This window comes from Poecilia formosa, unplaced genomic scaffold, assembly GCF_000485575.1.
Source record: "Poecilia formosa unplaced genomic scaffold, Poecilia_formosa-5.1.2 Scaffold166, whole genome shotgun sequence".
NCBI classification, from domain to species: domain Eukaryota; kingdom Metazoa; phylum Chordata; class Actinopteri; order Cyprinodontiformes; family Poeciliidae; genus Poecilia; species Poecilia formosa.
The window spans coordinates 399,427-421,650 of record NW_006800105.1 but is presented as its reverse complement, the minus strand read 5'-3'; the positions used below and the strand labels follow the sequence as shown (position 1 = coordinate 421,650).

At 35.6% G+C, this 22,224-nt stretch overlaps 1 protein-coding gene and 2 long non-coding RNA genes across 3 annotated transcripts in view; all 3 read left to right on the top strand.

Annotated features, from left to right (window-relative positions):
• LOC107837672 (uncharacterized) overlaps positions 1 to 1,809 on the top strand; it is a 3,191-nt gene extending 1,382 nt beyond the window's left edge. The window contains exon 3 of the long non-coding RNA XR_001663712.1: positions 1,790 to 1,809. This is a non-coding gene — a long non-coding RNA (uncharacterized LOC107837672). The remainder of the gene's footprint in view (positions 1 to 1,789) is intronic.
• An 86-nt stretch (positions 1,810 to 1,895) lies between these two features.
• Positions 1,896 to 17,199, top strand: LOC103146697 (meprin A subunit beta-like). Its single transcript, XM_016677822.1, has 20 exons — positions 1,896 to 1,908; positions 2,038 to 2,063; positions 2,167 to 2,251; positions 2,917 to 3,034; positions 3,376 to 3,554; positions 3,775 to 3,993; positions 5,785 to 5,946; positions 7,015 to 7,245; positions 7,336 to 7,767; positions 7,864 to 8,034; positions 8,427 to 8,529; positions 12,503 to 12,547; positions 13,579 to 13,617; positions 13,994 to 14,041; positions 14,133 to 14,174; positions 14,669 to 14,710; positions 14,930 to 14,977; positions 15,759 to 15,800; positions 16,037 to 16,084; positions 16,868 to 17,199. The coding sequence occupies exons 1-20, from the start codon at positions 1,896 to 1,898 to the stop codon at positions 16,944 to 16,946; spliced, it is 2,172 nt and encodes a 723-aa protein (XP_016533308.1). The 3' UTR covers positions 16,947 to 17,199.
• LOC107837671 (uncharacterized) lies at positions 4,302 to 5,196 on the top strand. The gene is made up of 2 exons (XR_001663711.1): positions 4,302 to 4,772; positions 4,895 to 5,196. It is a non-coding gene; the product is annotated as an uncharacterized LOC107837671 (long non-coding RNA).
• Positions 17,200 to 22,224: the final 5,025 nt, after the last annotated feature.

Here is a 22,224-nt window from a genome sequence, read left to right as displayed (position 1 = left end):
TGTGTGTGTGTGTGTGTGTGTGTGTGTGTGTGTGTATGTGTGTGTGCGTGCGCGTGCGTGTGTGCGTGTGTGTGTGTGTGCATGGTTGTCCTGTCTGTCTCTGTGTTGCCCTGTGACAGACTGGTGACCTTTCCAGGGTGACCCCGCCTCTCGCCTTGAACGTGAGCTGGAGAGGCACCAGCACCTCCCGAACCCACTAAGGGACAAGGGTGTTAGAGGATGGATGGATGGATGGATGGAATACATAAAATTACCTTATATGCAGATAAGCTACTTTTACAAAGCCCAAACAAATCATTTAAAGAATTAATCAAAATTAGTAATACATACTCCAAAATTTCAGTCTACACAATAAACTGGAAAAAATCTGCCATGTTAGCAATAAGTGGATACACCAATTTTCACACATCATAGATCCCTCACCTACCACCATCAACTGACCAGATCACATATTTAGGAATAAAATTATCCCCTAACCTGTCAAGGATGTTCCACCTCAGTTTTACCCTACCATTGAAAACAATGAAAGATGACTTAAAACGCTGGATGACAATACCACTTTCAATTATAGGACACATAAACACCATTAAGATGATGATACTGTCTAAACTCAACTACCTATTTATTCACCTTGATCCCCACTCAAACCACAGCAGCATTTTTCACCACCCTGGACCCAATTATAACATGATTTTACTGGAAAAATCAAAAACCTACAATAAAACTAACATTCCAACAGTTAAATCTCCAAGTCAGCCTACAAGCACCAAATTTTCACCATTACTACTTAGCTAATCAGTTACAATACCTCATCAAATGGATACACACAACTCACCACGTTCATCCCTGGCTAGACATTGACAACAATCTAACTTCACCACAGAATAACTGTTTTCAACATGCAGGTGTAGATGTTGGTTGGCGGTTTGACTAAAGAAGTTTTAAAGTTTTGAGTCCTTGTCAAATGGCAGTTTGACTAAAGTCCTACAGAAGGAAAGGCTTGTAGAGCCTCTTATTTTGGAGGAGACACCATAAGGGCAAGTCCTCATGTGGATAATGTTTTTATTTCTTATTTTATTAATTTTTTATTAAATCTCTTTATCCTCCTGACTACCAGTAGTTCATTTTTGTCCTCTGTAGAGGACATTTCTAAACTTGAATATCTCCCACCCCCTGCATTCTACTGAATTAATTCCTTTTGGTATCTGGAGAGGACATCCAGGGCTTTTCAATGATACCACATATGAAGGGGTGGGATATTTGTTTGTATCTTTTTCTAATACATAAAAATTGCGTTCATCAGTAATAACACATTTTATGGGAAGAGACAAAGTAAGTGCATAAAACCTTTTATCACCTTACAAAGAATGTGAGATTTAAAAAAAAAAATGGTGATTGGACAATATTTTTTTCCTGGTAGTCAGGAGGTTATCTTTACTTTAATTTCTTTTTATTTCTCTTTCTCACTGTTTCTTTTTCTTAAAATATCTCTTTCTCATTGTCTATTCAATGTCACATGCTGTTTTTATTTTAATTATGTAAATGCCTTGATGCTGAAATGTGCTATACAAATAAAATTTGATTGATTGATTGATTGATGACACAAACAAAACCGTTTGTTCTTAGTTTGATGTCTAAATGATTTAGTGTTCACTATGTTCTAGAATTAGAGTCTAAACTTTTTAAACCTACAAATTTATCCAAGATACAGAAACACCTGAAAACAATGTAAATTTTGGTTTACCTTGTTATTTAATATTTTTTTATTTTTAATTCTTTTTGACTCCAGTTTGACAGAGAAATAGTCGGTAAGTTTCATGTATTTTCTTTATACTACTGCATGGATTTTGCTATTGATTTTAAATTGTTTTTTTATCATAATGTGAATTTGCAAAATGTGTGCTTGTGGTTTATAGGGGTTGAAGACAACAGGAATGAACAAAGTAAAGTGATGTTTCTTAGCTTTTTCCAAATAAAAACTTTTTTTTCTGTCCAACTTTCTTTGTTAAAAGAACTAACATTATTTCCTGATCTTAGATTTGACTCTTGATGACATCCGGGAGGTATGTTTTAGTATTACTATAAGCAACTAACTGCAGTTTGTAGAACAACATTTATGTAGGCATGTTGTTTTCTATTTTTATGCCCCACATTCTTGCTTGTTAGCCTCCAAACTTTCAAAGGAGCTCCCTTCTTGATGGATATCGTCTATGGACATCCAGAATTTCATACGTCTTGGATAAAGGCCTGGGTAAATATTATTTTTCTTTAATAGAAGAGATTTAGACAAAACATACTTGCATTTTAGTGTTTTCATTTCATGAGAAAAACATGGTGAAAGTTTAATATTTATTCATGCGAAAGCATTAATAAATATTTATAACAGCTGGTATGGAAAGTATGAATGGCCATCAGTTGCAACTGATGGGGAATGACGGGACAGAGTAAATATATAGCACATTCTGATGGCAAAGACAAAGAGAGAATGAAGCAGATTCTAGGTGACAAACTAGAATCTGTCATATCTGAACAGTCTAGTTATGACAGAGATGGTTATGTACAGATTGCATTTGCCAACATCCAAGCAGGTAGACACATTTACTTTTTTGTGTTTTTTTTAGTCTATTAAAATCTATGATTAAGTTTTTCTCAGTGCAAAAATGTGTATTTTTTGCATGACTCATTATAACTTGACTGAACTGTATTTAGATTTAAATCATGTAAAGGATGAACTGGCCCAATACTGGAGGCACTGGTCCAGTTGTTTTCTTTTTTCATGTTTGGTTTGTTTTGAATTAACATTATTGGTGTTTATTTCTGAGTAATTTGTAAGAGAAATGCTATATTACATATCTAAAAAAATAATTATGTGTGTTCTTCATTTTATACCATTTTGAAATTCCTCTTGGAATGAAGACTTGAGAGCTAAAGGAGTCATCTTGAGAGCTTTTGAACAGTTCAGAGTGAAGTCATGCATTGATTTCAAACCCTGGGATTCTGAGGACTATTACATTAACTTCCAGAAGTTAGACGGGTAATTTCTCTTCATCTTTGATTTCTTATTGTGCTTACTTTCAGATAAACTTGTTCATTTTTATTTATACATTGCAACTGAAACATCAGCCCTCTACAATGGTACAGCAAAGTTTGACCTGCCCTGTCAGATTACCTCGTGTTTCCTTGAGTGTGTTATTCACCTCTTATCGGTATGGCAGTGAAGGTCAGACATGAAAAATAACAGTTTAATCCTTTTGTTAACAAACTGTGTCTGTATTTTTGAAGTTTATTGTTATACTGACAGCAAGATTCATCTGAACAAACTGCTTTTGGTTTTAGGTCTCTACAATTCCTGAACAATGCTTTTCTCCCTTTCAGATGTTGGTCATATGTTGGTCGAGTATTAGCCAACGGACAGCCCCTCTCTATTGGTGAAGGCTGTGATACCATTGCCATTGTTGAGCATGAGATTCTTCATGCTCTTGGTTTCTACCATGAACAGTCTAGATATGACAGAGATGACTATGTACGGATTATATCTGCCAACATCCAAGCAGGTAGAAAACTTGCTTTTTAGTTTGTTTACTCTTAAAAAAACAGTGTGTGTTTTTTTAGCAGAGTAAAAAAATGTATTTAACGGCCATGTGTAATGTGTTTAATTTTTTCTCAGTGCAAAAATGTGTATTTTTTGTGTGTCATCTAGGTAAAGAGAGAAATTTCATGAAAGTTGGCTGTAATGAGAGCACCATAAAGTACAGTATTTTTTATATCATCTAGGTGCAGAGAATAACTTTAAGAAGGTTGGCAGTGATAACAGCACTACACATGGGGTCCCATATGACTACATGTCAGTGATGCACTATGGCAAAAATGCATTCACAAATGGCAATGGTGCTACAATTATTACCATAGACCCTAAATACCAAGATGTGATTGGTCAAAGGCTGGAAATGAGTCCTAGAGATGCTCTGGAGCTGAACCTCCGTTACAACTGCAGTGAGTCATAAAACATTGTTAATCCTGCTGTAAATTGATTGATTAAAGTGCCATGGTCAAATTATAATTTCTATCATAACTTCTGTACTTTTTGTCAAGCTCCTATGGTAATTTCTTAACACACACACACACACACACACACACACACACACACACATAAATATATATGGAAATGGGCGAGAGATGAAAACATGGATCTGTTGGAATGCTACTACTCAAGTAACCCTAGTCAGAGGGGCTACATGCAAAAACTGTGGGAAAAATGGTTAGTTTGACATCCCCAGTCTACAATGACTGCTAAACAAAAAGTAGCTCAGTGCTCCAACATCCGCAAACGGCAACTGCTATCACAACTTGAGACTGACGAGGTACAACACAAATGCTACGGCAAGGGGGAGGAGCCTGGATGTCAGGACAGGGGGGAGTTAACTACAACTACCCGCCCAGAGACTGGGTATGTAGCCCCAGTAATGAACGAACTATCAAAGCTGAACAAGGCAGCAGCTGACCTGAGAGAGAGAATCATGGCCCGAATGAACACCAGACAACCCCGACGCCAATTACAACGGCTGAGTGAAGTACCATCAGAAAGTCTCATTGAAGATGTGAATGCAGCATTGAGAACAATCCCTACCAACACCATAACAGAAACCATTGAACTGATATACAACTCAGCATCAGTGATCCTTGAGATGCTTGGATATAAGAGCAACCATGAGACCCAATATCCATCATGGAAAAGACGGTTAGAGGCTAAGATCAAGATAACAAGGAGGGAAGTGAGTCAACTGTCAGAGCTCCTAAGGGGTGCAATGAAAAGATCAGTACCTAAGAAGTACAGCCAGATGCCCATACCTGAAGCACTCGAAACTGCCAAACAAAGGCTCCAAGACTTGGCCAGCCACCTAAAGAGATACACAAGAGAGAATGAAGCCAGGAGGATTAACTGGCTCTTCTCCACCCAACCAGCTAAAGTGTACTCTCAATGGCAGGGTAATAACAACAGAGCAGACCCACCAAGGCTGGAGACTGAACAATACTGGAAAGGCATATGGGAAAGGGAGGCGTCCCACAACAGCAATGCACAGTGGCTAACCTCTCTACGAGAGGACCACAGCAACCTCCCTGAACAAGCCCCGGTAACCATCACTGTGGCAGATGTCCAAGAAAGAGTCTCGGGTATGAAAAACTGGACAGCACCAGGGCCTGACATGATCCATGCCTACTGGCTAAAGAAACTCACTGCCCTCCATGAGCGACTGGCAGCTCAACTGAACCAGCTGCTACAAAATGGGACTCACCCTGAATGGTTAACTGAAGGGCGCACAATCCTGAAACAGAAGGATCCATCAAAGGGTTCAGTCCCATCCAACTATCGGCCAATAACCTGTCTCTCTACAACATGGAAGCTCATTTTTTTTTTTTTTTTTTGGTCTTACATGATATTATACTTTCATGCAAACAAATTTTGGTTTTTAAATAATCATGAAAATGATCAGAAATAATGCTTGAAATATACAACTGTCTATATAGTAAATTTATTGGATGTTTAAGTTGTTTAATTGACTTAATCAAATAAGGAACTCTTTCATTGATGTCTTAATTTAGTGAGATGCACCAGTATACTCCGGTCAAACAATGTCCAGTCCATAAATGAAGTTTTTGCAGTTGTTAATAACAATGTGTTGTCTTAGATAAAAACATGTATCATTTTGAAAAGCTTAGCCTAGACTTACATTTACGTATTACCTAAAAATCAAAATCTTATATTCTTCCTTTTCACCATCTTAGAGTCAAGTGTTGCCTTTAATTCTTACTGCGGCTTTTCGAATGGAATGATGTGCCAAATGAGCCGCTGCTCACAGGGCGGGATCGGCTGGGAAGTTGTTACTCAAGTTCATGGGGGGCCCAGTTCTGACCATACCAGTCTGCCAAGTGGAAATGGAGAAAATGGTGAGATCTGCACTTATGACAATTTTTCCCTTATTCCTTTGATGAGCAATGGAAAGTGAACAAATCTGAGCCAATAATATATCATTTAACTGTTTGGTATTTTTGCTGAATTACTTTTTCAGTTGTGTAAACTGTGTAAGCTGACAATTATCTGTAACTCTATCTAAAGTGCTGCTCATGAGCAATGGAGAGTTTTCTTTTTTGTTAATTTTATTAAGTCTGGCTTCCGCAGTAGAATTGACATGATCTGTGTTTCTGTGTATTTATTGTAAGGTTTTTCTGTGTTCAGTTTCTGTCCTGTGAGTCTGTCTCTGCGTCGTTCCCTGTTGATTGATCCCAGCTGTGTCTTGTTCCTTGATCACCCTCTCAGTGTATTTAAACCCACCTGTTGTCTTTGTCTCTTGTCGGATCCTTGTCGTGTGTACATCTTCTATGTCTGTAGTTCTTAGTTGAACTGGATAGTCCTGAGGCTACATAGCTCTTGTTTTCAGTCTTCTGTGTATCAGTAGCTACTGGTATTAGCTGTGTGCTATACTCTCTGCTGTGCTGCCTGAACTGGACTGTTTGAGCTTTATCATTAAATTCATCATCTTCATCACTACCTGGGTCTCTGCGTTCATCCTCACCACCCCCCACAAACTGATTCATGAAAAGTACTGACATGCCACTTCCATCAATAGTGAATAGTGAAAATAATTTGTCATGTTTATTCAACATTAGAAAAAAAAAACAAATTGACAGATTTGTTTAAGGTGCTGGAGATGCAAATTTGGTTTGGACTAGATTTCAATATTACTTAAAAAAAAACCTTTCTAACTCATCTTTGAGCAAAAATTGTTTCAGAAATAATAAATTGAAGACCATTTTCAACTAAAAAACAATCTTTATTTAAGAATCATAAAGATTAATTATTTCCAGTTCTATTAGCTTTACTGCAAAACTGAATGATTCTCACCAAGGTTATGCGGACATCTGCCTGAGCATGTAAAAATATGCTGAGTTGTCTATAATTATCACATAGAAGATGGTGGTTTATGAGAAACATTGTCTTGATCAATGTATTTGCAGGTAAAGAACCTGGGTACTTCATCCATGTGAGCACAGCATCAGGTCAAGAAGGAGATTCAGCCCAACTGGAAACGGAGGTAGTGAAGCCGACCAGAGCATGTAATGTTCAATGTCTGCAGTTCTACTATTTCCACAGTGGAAATAAGGCAGATGAACTTAATATCTGGATCAGAGAGTTTGAAAACGAGCAGGACACCACAGGAACTCTCCGCCTTATGGGACAAATTACTGGTAAAGCTTATAAAAAACTAGAACTTTTCACTTTTGTATGATGCAATATTTAAATTGTGTAGCATAGCAAATTAAAACCTCTTACTCTAGGTTCACCAACATCTCACTGGAAGATCCACCATGTTTCCTTGAATGCCACCAAGGACTTCCAGGTGGTGTTTGAGGTCCGGAAAGGAGCAGGAATCTCCACAGGAGGTTTCTCCATTGATGACATCAATCTCTCAGAGACAGAGTGTCCACATGCTGTCTGGCAGATTGATGACTTGGAGAATCTTTTAAACACAAGCAGCTCTGGAACCATAATGTACAGCCCACGACAATTCTCCAAAGACGGCTATGCTTACCGTGTAGCTGCATCAATTTCTGGACCCAATGTTTTCATGTATGTGCAGCTCTTGTCTAGTCAGAATGATGACCGGCTGCAATATCCTTGTCTGCAAAGACTTATAATTTTACAGTTGCTGGATCAAACCCCGAATAAGCAACTGCAAATGTCTAAGGAAAGAACTTTAGTTACTGATGGTAAGTTTACAATAACATGTTGACATTTAGAAAAAAAAGTTGGTTAAAAAAAGAAAAGCTGAATGTTTATTCACATGTATTGTGTGTGTCATACAGGTTACTTTTACTGGAACAATCCTAGGGAAATTTCTCAGGAAACATTTTATGAGAATGGAGAATTAGTGTATGCTGGATATCTACTTGTAGTCCTTTCAACCACATCAGAAGAATTGTCTTCCAGAGAGTTCCTCAAGGGAGAAAGTGCCATTGTCATGTTCAACTTTGAAGGTAGGCTAAAATTTTAATTAAAATAATTTTGTAAACTATAAATAATAACACAGGACCGTGTTTGTCATCTTCAACGTTTTTGGCGACACAAATAATCAAAAAAACTTCGATCTCTGATATATCATTTCAGATTTTCACTCTCACAGAAAACATGTTTGCTCTCATTCAGAGTAGCTGCTATGAAAGGATTTAGAATCACAATTAATGATGAAGTGCATTACGTAAATTGTGTTACTTCAAATTAACACTTTGCATTTTGGCTCTATAGAGTTTGTATTTTGTCATTCACAAGGTGGGACGATTGGCAATAATTAGCTGAAAACTTCTAATTATTCCAACTTCCTCAGACATTATATTTGTTTTTTCTAACTGATCGTTTTGTCCTTTGATAGATCTCACCCCACTGATCAACGGAACAACTTTACCATGTCCTCAGTTAAGACCAGCAAACATAAATCCTCCACCAAAACTGAATGAAAGTCCATGCTCTGCACGGTAAAACAAATTAGCAAGTAAATTATAACTTAATTCTGACAAATATACATTTACAGACAAAGCTCTAAAAAAATGATTTAGAAATACAGATTTCTGACTTTTGCAGAGTATCCCCAAGCATCAAACCTCCTTCTACAACACCAGAAGACACATTAGATTACACTTTATTTTTTCAAATATATGTCCACTGCAAACTAAGATGTATTATTATTTTCCCGATTTCTGTGGTGAATAATTCGATTCATTCTTATCATTATTGTTTAATTAAATTAAATTCAGTTTATTTTTATAACACTGTACAAAGACAAAACAAGTTAACACTTTCTTGTATTTTTTAATAACTTTCATCTACCATCAGTCAGATTGTTTTTGAATATGGCTATTGAAACAATGCTGTAACATTGAACAGTAGGTTGTGATGAGCGCGTCATCATACAGTACAAGTCAAATGTGCAGGTGACCAACGTAAAGTTAATTTTCTCTGTAAAGAAAAGTTTGTTGGTATTTGTCATGTACACAGCCAAAACCAGATTTCATTTTAGAAAAGGGCAAAGATTATTTTTATCACCATTTGAAATTAAATTTGACCAAACTTTCCCTGTATTATGTCAGTTACAATAACAAAAAATATTTCAAATGCTGAAATATGGGAAAGATCATTTTTGTTATTAATTCACACATTCACATACATTTTCATTGAATTGGTAAATTTGTCTTCTATATTGGGTTAAATTCTTGTGCGTATTCTCCCACAAGATTCTCACAATGGCTCACCTGGAGTTTCAGCTGATTCTGGAAACCCCTAATCCTTACCGTGACCTCTAACCCTCAGAACTGGTGTAACTGAGTTTCTTGGCCGCCTTGTCCCCACATATGTTTTTTCGTTTTGTATCTAAATGTTTGGTTATAATTTTGCGGGACTTCACCTACTGTCCATCCGCCTCCCACTACAGACAACAGGTATTGCCACATTTGTTGAGAGTTTTTTGGACATTTCTTTATGGTTTGGAGATTAATCTATCTGCAAAGCATGAAGAAAATCAACCATTGCAGGTTTAATGCAATCTTTCAATTTAGAGGCAACGACATCTTATATGCCATGAATTGACACATTTAATACCTAATTTGTTCAAAATATTAGGCTATAAAAATCTGAATCAAATTGATTACAATAGGTCAGAACATGTCCTATTTGGACATTTTTTTATGGTTTGCAGATGAATCTATCTGCAAAGCATGAAGAAAATCAACCATTGCTAATGTTATCAAGAGTCCAGAGGTATTTCAAATACAGAGTCCTTGACTCTCTTTGCATTTCATTATCATCTTGCAAATAAAAAAAATCAGTTTATGTAGAGGAGAATGTGGTGGGTTGTCACACTTTTCCTTTCATCTAATTTTCAAATTGCTTACTCATTCACATTTCAGTGTGTGATGGAACCCATAAATGTCTTGTCAGAACCAAGAAGCTTTATTCTTTTCAATTTTTTTAAAAATATTTATTCCACCAAATACAGCTTGTAATTTTATTTTAATGGTAAATAATTTAGAAATGATGCTTCTGGAGATTAATTAGTTTTAATACAATCTTTCAATTTGCAATGTCTAATTTCTTAGTTGAAAAACAGAATTTGACATTGCATTACAATTATGTTATATTAATGACATTAAGACTTACTTAATTAAACTTAATACAGGATGACTGAATTGATGTATATTCTAAAGATGTTTTTCTTTCTCTTGTAGCGTTTTTTCCTTCTCTCCTGGCATGGTGGCCTCTCCCATCCTCTCTGTCCTGCTGGCGTTGATCCTTCTGCTGTCATGTAACTGATGTCGGCCTGTCGGATCACTTCACTGTTATCTTTGAAAGTTCTTTATCTGTTAACCCAGTTGGACAAACAGCTACTGTCACAAAATGTTCTCTCACAGAAAACACAGCAGAAACATTTAATCAAATCTACTCTTCTTCCTCACCCTTAAGCTGTAATGTCGTAGATAAGTTGGTAGATGTTTTTCAGTCTAAAATTTCAGATATCATTGATTACATTACACCCATTAAAGTGAAGGTTGTGTCTGGTAGTAAGAAATCGCCATGGAGAAATGCACAAGCAGTTCAATCTGCAAGACAACTCTGCCGTAGAGCCAAATGAAAATGACATAAAGCTCAACTTCACGTTTATTATGACATCTACAAAGAAAGACTACGCAACTATCACACAACACTAAAATATGCAAGGGAGGCTAACTTTGTATATATCATAAACAAAAACTTTAACAATGCTCGAGCTTTATTTGCTACTGTTGACAGGCTCACAAACCCGCCTATGACGTTGCCACCTGAACTTCAATCTTATGCAGCCTGCAATAAGTTTTCCAGTTTCTTTTCAGAGAAAATTCTAAAGATCAGAGGATTAATTCAGGTGTTTTCCCCCAGGCTTTGAAAACAGCAGTTATCAAACCACTGATAAAAAAGAACAATCTAGACAAATCACTACTACAGAATTACAGGCCGATCTCCAACCTCCCATTCATCAGCAAAGTTATTGAAAAAGCTGTTTTTAAACAATTAAATAACTTCCTAACAATAACCAACCACTTTGGCTCCTTCCAGTCTGGTTTTCGTGCTCACCACAGCACGGACACTCCCCTGTAAAAGTGTTCAATGACATCCATATAAATACAGACTGTGGGAGAAGCATCGTGCTGGTCCAACAGAATGGGAGATTGAAATTCAGTGGGAGATTGAATTTCTCCCATAGACATCCCAGCTATGGGAGAAATTATTCCCATAGCTGTTAAAATGAACAGACTGCTCTCTGTGCTAAGTTAAATTATCAAGAGGTAGGTGAGGGGGGATCACCCTCCTCCTTATCAACAGGAGGGTGATCCCCCCTCATGAACAGTTATAACACTGTTCATTATAACAGTGTTATAACATTACACTGTTATAAAGACAGTGTAAGTTGACATCTTGTCCTAAAAGTTGTCAACTCTTTGTGCAACAAATTGGGAAGCTGTGTATTACTTTAAGAAATTAGCTTATTTTTTTCTTAAAGTCTCAAATGTTTTCAAGTTATGTCTGAACTTGTAGCTTCTATTCAACAATATTTGGTGACTGGATTTTATTTTTATTAAACATGTACCTGCAGATTACTGAAGATTGCTGCAAAACCTGTTTGAAGTATGATTTTGTTTTTATAACTATTGAAGTTCTTGAATCTCTGAATCAAATCCATATTATTCTGTTGGAAGATTGTTTTTTTGCACAAATATTTAACTGCATGCTAATATATTTAAACATGGGTGCTTGGTAGCTTAATGGTAAAGGACATATTTTTATTAGATATGTGTGATCTTTAGCTTTGCAAGAGCTGGACAAGTGAATTAAACTAATAAAAATCCACATTAGTAGTACTAGTCGTCTTTTTATCAAACCCATTTGAGATTTTACTTTCACTGCACACACAAAAACAATCTAATAATTTCTTTACCAGAGTTGGTGAAGCTGCCACCATGTTTGAGATTATGTATTATTTCAAATAACACATTTTCCTTTGAGACTTTGTTAGATTTAACCAGACTTGGAGGTTTTATTTGAAAGAAAAATCCTCAATGGTCCATATATATGGAAAAAAAGTGAAGTTGTGGTCATATGAACAAAACCAACACAGGTCATCTTCTTTGAACACTTCATGCCTTGTCTATTCACTGGTGTTAGAGGAATATCCACTTTTTATCTAATATCTTTCTACAGGTGTTAGTGACTTTCTTTTTTATTGCTAAACTTTATTTACAATGCTGTCTGTTTTTTTGTATTCTTGTCCTCACTGATACTTTTGTGCAGTGAGTTAATTTGATTTTATTTGAAGAATACAAAAAAGAAAATATCANCTGACAAATATACATTTACAGACAAAGCTCTAAAAAAATTATTTAGAAATACAGATTTCAGTTTTTGCTCTGACTGTTGCAGAGTATCCCCAAGCATCAAACCTCCTTCTACAACACCAGAAGACAGGTATTCACACATTAGATTACACTTTATTTTTTCAAATATATATCCACTGCAAACTAAGATGTATTATTTTTTCACAATTTCTGTGGTGAATAATTTGCTTCATTCTTCTCATTATTGTTTAATTTAATTAAATTCAGTTTATTTTGATAACACTGTACAAAGACAAAACAAGTTAACACTTTCTTGTATTTTTAATAACTTTCATCTACCATCAGTCAGATTGTTTTTGTATATAGCTATTGAAACAATGCTGTAACATTGAACAGTAGGCAGAATGTGTTTATTGTTTTTTATTGCTGGTATATTGTTTTCAGAATTGTGTTACCTCTCACTAGTTGCCACTTCTAACAAGAGATGATAGATGTTTTACCTTCATTTTTTTGTTGTAGAAATAAAAAAGAATCTAAGAAATATTTCTTGTCAAGTAATGATCAGAACTGAAATGTCTTACTTTTTAATCAAAGTATAAATTTAGTTATCTAAGCCAGTTGTGTTTCTGTCCATCCACTTCCAACTACAGACAGGTATTGCCACATCTGACGCCTATTGATTTCATATTTCTCAACTTTTGATACCTTTATACTGTAGGTAGTGTATGATGGAAATATATGTATTGCCACTGTTACAATATAGCAATTGGGTCAAATTTAAAACCCCAACACAATCCAGGCCTCCAGAAACCTGTAATCTCTGAACGTAGCAAAGTATAGCAGAGGGGGCTGTTTTTACCAGGCTAGGAATTTTCCAATATTCAAACAACAGTATTCTTAGTGTAAACATTTGAATTTAAAGACACTAAATGTTATTCTGACATTTGCAAAATATATTAAAAAAATTATTTTGTCTCAGAAACACATTCTGACATTTGCAATATATATATAAAAAAATTATTTTGTCTCAGAAACATAAAATTTGGTCTGATTCAATGTGAAAGTGACATTTTAATAGCTATGTAGGCTGTGTAACTCATCAATAATGAGTCTGGTATTTATTTCTGTTTTGTAGCTAAATGTTTGGTTATAATTTTACAGGACTTCTACTGTCCATCCACCTCCCACTACAGACAACAGGTAGTGCCACTTTTTATGCCATCGTTTCAAATTTCCAATATCTCCATAAGTAGAAATTAGTTGAAATAAAACATTGCAACTCTTACAAGACATAACTAACACAAATCCCTGAAAAGGACATGATGTGTAAAAAAAAAAATACCAAAAAGTTTGTCTAATTAAAATAATTCCCCACTTACACTTAACAAGCCATCACTCCTAAAAATTAAATTGCTAATTTTTCCATTTTAGTTTGAATTATCATTTTACTAGATGTAATAGGCTGCAAAAATTGTGTTGTATATTGTTTCTTTTGCAAAATTTCCTAGAGACAGGGTTAGGGCTAAGCCTAATACTAATCTTAGAAAATGTTTTAATGACTCTCTGGCTTTTCCAGAATCTCATCCACCATCATTCCACCACCGGAAACAACAACAGATGACAGGTATACAAATTTAATGACCACTTTATTTGTCAAAGCCTGGTGGGTATATTTAATATTACTAAATACCTAAATGTTTAATGTCATTTTGCAGGACTTCATCTACCATCCATCCACCTCCCACTACAGAGAAAAGGTCTTGCCACATTTGATGCCATCAGATCAAACTTTCCTTGACTCTATTCTTTCATTGCTTTGTTTATCTGTTAGTTCTTAGTTGAATTTTGTCACAAGTTCTCACCCTCCACCTATCCACATTTTACAAGACATGGCAGATATTTTACCCATTTTCTTGTTTTGTTTTTTTTTTTTTTTCCTGGTAGCAACATCCTGAAACTAAACATATTGAAAGCTGGGATTTTCCAATGTTCAAAGGAATAGTATTATTAGTGTATGTAAACTTTTGAATTTGAAGGCACTACTATGAACATTTTCTCAAACGTTACCCTTCTCTCCATTCTGGCATTTGCTAATTATATAAAAAAAATACATTTTAACTGTCTCAAAAACATAAGATTCGATCTAATTCAATGAGAAAATGACATTTTAAGAACTATGTAAAGTACGTAAGATAAATAATGAGTCAGGTATTTATGTTTTGTATCTAAATATGTGGATATAATTTTGCAGGACTTCATCTACCATCCATCCACCTCCCACTACAGACAACAGGTCTTGCCATATTTGATACCGTCATTTCGAATTTCCCTTGACTCTACATGCAGAACATAAAAGAAACAAACCATTGCTACAGTTACAAGACATAACCAACACAAATTCCTGAAAAGGATTGTTGATGTTGTAGCTATGAGTATTTTTTATTTTATTTTATTTTTTACATCTAATAGGCTGAAAAGAATATAATGTTCAATGATGTTCTGGTTTTTGTAGAATCTCATCAACCATCATTCCATCACCTGAAACAACAACAGATGACAGGTATTCACAAATTGAATTACTTTATTTAAGTTATCTGTCAAAACATTTTAGGTACAGTGTGTGTGACAGGTTGTTCCATATTCTTTACTTAGTTGAATGTGTGTTTGCAACTTTCACTTCTGTTTTTTTGTCACAAGTTCTAACCTACTATTAATCAATCTCTTACAAGACATGATAATTAATTTACCCATTTTATTTTAAATACAAATGTCTTGAATTACTTCCTCTTTTACTTCCAAGGACAATAAGATGTATGGTTTTATTGAAAGCAATGGAAGCAATAAAACCGTACAGTGGCAATACTTGGGATTTGTATGACCTGCCAAAAACCCAAATATCTGATAAAAATAAAAATAAATTGCATTCAGGCTCGCAATTTCTTTTTAAACAACTATATTTCAAAGCTTTGAAAGAGTTTTATTTAGTTGAACAACAGCAATAATCTAAGGATAACAACAAAAGATTTTAAGCTTTCTAGTTTAGGACACATTCATATTGGTAAATTAGCAGAAGGTTGACGTAGTTTAAATTGCCTGTATTTATTTTTTCCAAGTAATCTCTTCTACAAATACAATCGCTAACTTTTAATTTTTAATTAGAATTATCTATGTCTTTTACATATTTATGTTTCAAGTCAAGTCAGTATTGCCAACACAATACAATCTATACCACACAGATACTTAACACAACAGACATAACATATATGTTTTAGCAGCTGTACGTGCTGTGCTACAGCTGCTAAATTGTAAAAAATTGTAAAATAATCCTTTGACTTTTGTAGATTCCCATACACCATCATTCCGGATTTGACGACAGACAACAGGTATACCCAAATTAATGGGTCTGCTTGTATGAGTAGAAAATATTGCAGTATTTTTCGCTAGATGATCAAATGTTCAAATTCAACTTTTAAAAACTTTTAGACGGTTAGTCAAGGTCCACAGCTTAATGATAACATAATTCACACATGACAATTTATTTTGTTGCTGAAAGTATACTAATATAGATATTAATAGGCAGCCAAAATGACACTGTGCAATTACGCTTTTACTTTTTCAGAATCTCAACCACGATGACTCCACCACCTACTACGACAGATGACGACAGGTATTCCCAAATTTAATGACCATTTCATTTATCAAAGCCTTAAAGATGGTGCCTGTGACGGTTCATTCATATTTTTTCATTGCTATATAAAGTATTATTGTTTTCATTTCTGATGACATTTTGTTTATTTATTTTTACTTCCATGTCATCACTGACAATTAATCCACCCTGTACAAAAGTATGCAGATACCTTATCCATTCAAATGTCTTAATAAAGAAAATCCAAAAACAATTATAATATGGCAATGTACCATAAGTTAATAAATCAATTAATATCTGCAGTGTGATTCCAACTGAATATGTAAAAATTGAGTTTAACTATAAACCTTTGTCACTAAGCTCAAAATCACTTAGGATTTTCAACTGGAAATTTCTTTATTAGGGCTGCAAACTGTGACAATTTAGTTTATTTAAAAATGTGAGTGAAGCTACAAATAGAGAAGTAAACAGTCAAGAGAAATAAATAGCTCTTATATCGATGGTGTCTATATGAGAACTGTTTTACATGGTGGCCCTCACGAAGTCCAATGTTGATCATTTTAAAACTGATCAACATTTTAAAGTTTTATCAAATACATTTTCCATGGGACTACCTTCTAAACTGTGTATGATCCTCTTCACTGCTGACCTTGTTGTTGATGACTACGTACCTTCAAAGTGCAATAAAATAACACTGAATTTAACTACGACTGCACTTAACTAAAACACAGAGCTTAAACTTTAACTTAATACAGGATGACTGGACTGATGTATATTCTCAGGATATTTTTCTTTCTCTTGTAGCATTTTTTGCCTCAGTCCTGGCATGGTGGCCTCTCCCATCCTCACTGTCCTGCTGGCGTTGATCCTTCTGCTGTCATAATGTACACCTCTCATATAAATCTTCTATCTCTGCATAGGCAGCGAAAATGATTAGAAATTTCTCCCAGCTATGCATATATGTTATAATGGCATTGCAAGTTGACATTTTGTCCTAAAATTGTGAAATCTGGGAAGCTGTGTATTACCTTAAGAAATCAGCGTAAATATATTGTTGAGTAGAAACCGAACTTGTAGCTTCTATTCAACAATATTTGGTGATGGGACTTCATTTTTATTAAACTTTTACGTGCACATTTTTGAAGATTGCAAATTTTTGAAGTATGATTTTGTTTTTATAGCAGATACGCCTATTCACAGCTCTTCAATTTCTGAATCAAACCCATAATATTCTGTTTGAAGATGAAACATTTTTCACAAATGTTTAGCCACATGCTAATATATTTAAACATGGGTGCTTGGTGACTTAATGGTAAAGGACATATTTTAACAAACATGACTTGTATTTTGGGTTCTTGTTAATAGCAACCCTAACAGTAATGTCAAAATGTTTGGTTCGCTATGTGTTCACTTTTGGATGGCTTCATTGGTAATCTATAATGTCAAGTCTCAATAAAACACATAACATTGTGTTATTTTCTCTGTCTAAGGCTCCTCACATTTTTGGAAGGATTATATTAGGACCTTGATGTCATACAAACTACATTGTGTACAATAATGTGTGGAGTGTGTATGAATAAAAGAGACTGCTTTGTTCATTGAGAGCACACCAGCATTTATTTGTCGTTTTGCCTCAGCTCTATCATCTCAGTGCTAGTCGCTACTTCCTCCTGAAGGAGATCCATCCAGGAGCTGCTGTTCATGTTGCTGACGGTCCCCCCATCGTTTACCATTGTCAGTCATGTTCCCCTTCTTCTGTTCTCTGGTCAAAGTAATCAAATGTATTTAGATGTGATAGATGTGATTATAGTAAATACTAATGTGGAAGTTACATACACAGAAAGAATTATTTAAAACAGACATTACTTTTACCATTCAGACATGCACAATTATAAATAACTGGAATAGTCGTATAAATTAAAGACTATTTCAGTCGTGTCTTTAATTTGCAGTGGCATTTTATCCACTCTTGTTTATCAACGAGAGTGGATAAAATGCCACTCTTGTTTTATTCAAGTTTATTGTTTCTTTCTGTGTCCTGTACAATGAATAGTTTATAACTGTTTAATTGGAGAACTGATATCTAAACAAAGCTTTCCATTCTCTCCGCTAACACTGCGGCGACAAAAACAACTCATTCCTCATTGCTCCATGAAGCTGCCGCTGAATATTGAAGTCCGATGCACAGAAAAGCCAGCGTCTCAACGTTCACCACTTGCTTGTAACTTCAGAGGACTCCCATCACTTCCAGGTTGCAGCAAGTTCGAAATTTTGCGCCATTTGTTTTTCTTCTCTCTTTGGTCCTATGGCTGACCATGACCAGTGAACAGGAGCTAAGCTTGCGTCACCCATGCAGGCCCCACTCCAAAGCAGGGACTGAAAAATCATGGACTGGCTTGGAAAAAATGATAGTGGAAACGTTTGCAATGCAGGTTGAGTAGAGTGGAGCTGGATTCTTTAAAGCCAGTGGTAAAGGGGCATACGTTAAACCTGGATCAGTTTCAAGAACCAGTTCTGAGATGAGAAGAGCAGCTGTCTCTCTAGTGAATGTGTTCTGTGGGACCCAGCTGACTCAGGCTACTAGTTGGTAGTCGGGTCTACCTCACCAACTACTCCACAAATCATGACACCTTAAGCTTAACACTGGACCATTGTGTCACCAAATCAAAACTTCTCTCTGAGAGTTTTATTAGCGCTCCATTAAGTTTTTATTTGGGTTTTATTGGCATGTTTGTTGTTGGTTAAAAAATTTTTTTAGACTATTATGAGGAACTCCTCTAATATACATCCACAGGTGTGTTTCCTTCAAGTATATAATGTGCACAAAAACATCAAGAGATCAGATTTGATGTCCAGGAGTATAATAATCTTATTTGTATGTAAAATTTTGAATTTGAAGAAAATTACATTAAAATAAGCCTAAAATATTTTTTCATGATTCTGGCAGATAGAATTGTTGTACTTTCAACTGGCTGACTTTACTTATTAATTTCTTCAGCTACCATTAATTCACCTGCTACCACAGACAACAGCTATTGTCATATTTAATGAGAGGTGTTTACAATTTTTTTATCATTAGATGAGTCCATATACAGAACAAAATGGAAATAAAAAGAGCTGTGTAATGGATAGTAAATTCAAAATAAATTGTATAAATGATTTAAAACTGTAGACTATTTAAGATAAATTAGTAAATTATTCAAAGTGAATTTTCTAAATTATGAATGTTGCAGATTGTGCATGGATGATTGTCTGTTTTGATTAGCACTGTTGGTAGTTTATATTTTGATTTGTTTAATGGTATTTGCACTTTGTAATAGTTGTTTGTTGTATCCAGGATGGATGGATGGATGGATGGATGGATGGATGGATGGATGGATGGATGGATGGATGGATGGATGGATGGATGGATGGATGGATGGATGGATGGANTTCTTTCTGTGTCCTGTACAATGAATAGTTTATAACTGTTTAATTGGAGAACTGATATCTAAACAAAGCTTTCCATTCTCTCCGCTAACACTGCGTTGACAAAAACAACTCATTCCTCATTGCTCCATGAAGCTGCCGCTGAATATTGAAGTCTGATGCACAGAAAAGCCAGTGTCTCAACGTTCACCACTTGCTTGTAACTTCAGAGGACTCCCATCACTTCCATATTGCAGCAAGTTTGAAATTTTGTGCCATTTGTTTTTCTTCTCTCTTTGGTCCTATGGCTGACCATGACCAGTGAACAGGAGCTAAGCTTGCATCACCCATGCCGGCCCCACTCCAAAGCAGGGACTGGCCTGAAAAAAATTATAGTGGAAATGTTCGCAATGCAGGTTGAGTAGAGTGGAGCTGGATTCTGTAGAGCCAGTGGAAAAGAGGTACGGGGGGGGGAAAGTTGGTACAATTCTAAGGGCCCCTGACCAACAGGGGGCCCTCCACAATGTTTTTTTTTTTGCTTTGTTCATAGAAATAAAAAAAAATGGGGCCCTGTCAATTACAAAATTAATCACATTATGTTTTCTAAAATTGTTTTTAGCTGCAAAAGTTAAATGTTACCCCTCCAAGACCAAAAGGCACACATCTATATTTGCCCTCAACACCCTCCTGGATCTGCATGAAATGGTTTGTTCCTGCTTAGAGCGCTTGACAGTGACGGTGTTCAGCAGCAGTCAGTAGAAGACCAGAACGACTGTGGCGGTTACTATGCTGCTAAGAAAAATGACAGAATCAGGTTTTCAAAAAAATAGAGGAAGAGAAAAAAAGGTAAGAGGGTCAATTTGTAACCCAATTTTTCTCCAAGAGAGGTGGGTAGACTGTGTGAGATTATTAACCATTTGGCATAGTTAGCTTAGCTACAGACTAATGTTTGCCTCCTTTTCACTGGCATTTAATGAATTAAGGAAAAAAATTGCCAACCTATTCATATAATTAACTGGTACCTGTACCTCTTACCACACTTAACAGATGAGTCAGTCACCAGCAGCTCTAACCCGCGTCCCTCCTGACCTGCCCTCTCCTAAGTGAAATTAAAGCTCCAGTCTGCATCTTTTATAAAAAATACTTTTTTTACATATTTGTTAAAACTATCATTATGTGGTAACAGTATGGTATGAGAGATAATCTGTGAAAAATCTATTTCCTCTGGATTCTCCCAGTGCTATCTAGAAACAACCAAACAGTGACATAAGAGTTTTAGTGCTGTCAAACACAATCTCGTGGCTGCTCTTCCCTATGTTGCAGCTAGCACAGCCTGTTGTGAATGCTCAGTCTAGTTAGTATTGCTACAAATGACAGTAGATAAACTATTTTCCTGTAACGATAAGTTGTTTCTCCACCATTAGCACATTTAGCAGTAAGTGAATAAAGTTGACTGACAGCAATAAGACCCTCCTCCTGGTTCTGATTGGTTGTTTTGGGTTGGAATGGTGCATTACTTTAGCCAGTTATAATAGTTTAGCAAGGAGGTGGAGGAGATTAATTGTTTTCACAGATTATCTGTCTCTTTAACAAATATGGAGAAAACATATTTTATTAAAATTATGTACTGCAGCTTGAATAAAATGCAACAATATAGCATTTTTGAGAAGTCTGGATTGCTTTATATGTATTTTACATATTGCGTATGACTATTGCTCTTGGGGAGAGACCTTTCAGCAACCTACTTGCACACTGTATGCAGACTGTTGGATGTAAAATTCATGAGCAGTAAATATTGTGATAGTATCAGTATTGGACCAAAGAAAGCAAGGCAGTTGTAAGCCTTTAAAATTGTGATGCTTTTGATGGGTCAGATAGACTCGAAAAATTGTAACAGGAGCTGTGTAGTGGGGGCCCAATCTAATTTTTAGACATGGGGCCCAAGATTCCTGCCCCTGGGTATACGTTAAACCTGGATCAGTTTCAAGAACCAGTTCTGAGATGAGAAGAGCAGCTGTCTCTCTAGTGAATGTGTTCTGTGGGACCTAGCTGACTCAGGCTACTAGTTGGTTAATCCATGGAAGGGGCATTCAGACATAGGCTGTTAGAACCCAGGCGAATCTTCTCCACTAAACTAGCCAGATAGATTCTCTATGAATTTTGAGGTGGGTTTTACTTTCCAGACTAGGTATGTACCAGAAGAATAGATAGTTGGTTCGGTGTTAACCTACAAGGAGAGTGTTAGCCTCTCTGTAACAGGAAGCTCAAAGGTTGAGGGTTTGAGGGGAGAACCTCATGTAACAAGTATAAAATATGTAGATGTTAGAGGTCAGTACAATGCCCTTAATTGTAATGATGCAATTAAATTGTCTACATGTTTTATAAGTTTCCTGCATGAGACACTTCCACATCTGTCAGTTTGGCAGGCACAAATCAAATGTCTTTGCAAATGCTATAAAAGTGCAAAAGGCACAGTAAATTTGATTTAATTTCAATGTACTTACTCAAGAAGCAGGTTCTGTGACAACTTCAATATGAAGTTGTCCGACAAAACTCAACATCTCTGGTGGCCTCCATGTCCTTCTACGTATTTTAATATTTTAATTTTTTTATATTTTACTACTCTTTCTTCATATCCCATTTCTCTGTGTTCTAGATACAGTGGTTTGTGAGTTGCTGAGAAACATTGTGTGACTTTTATCTTGAGATAAGCTACAAATCCTAATTATTATTGTAAATAATATATTTTTTAG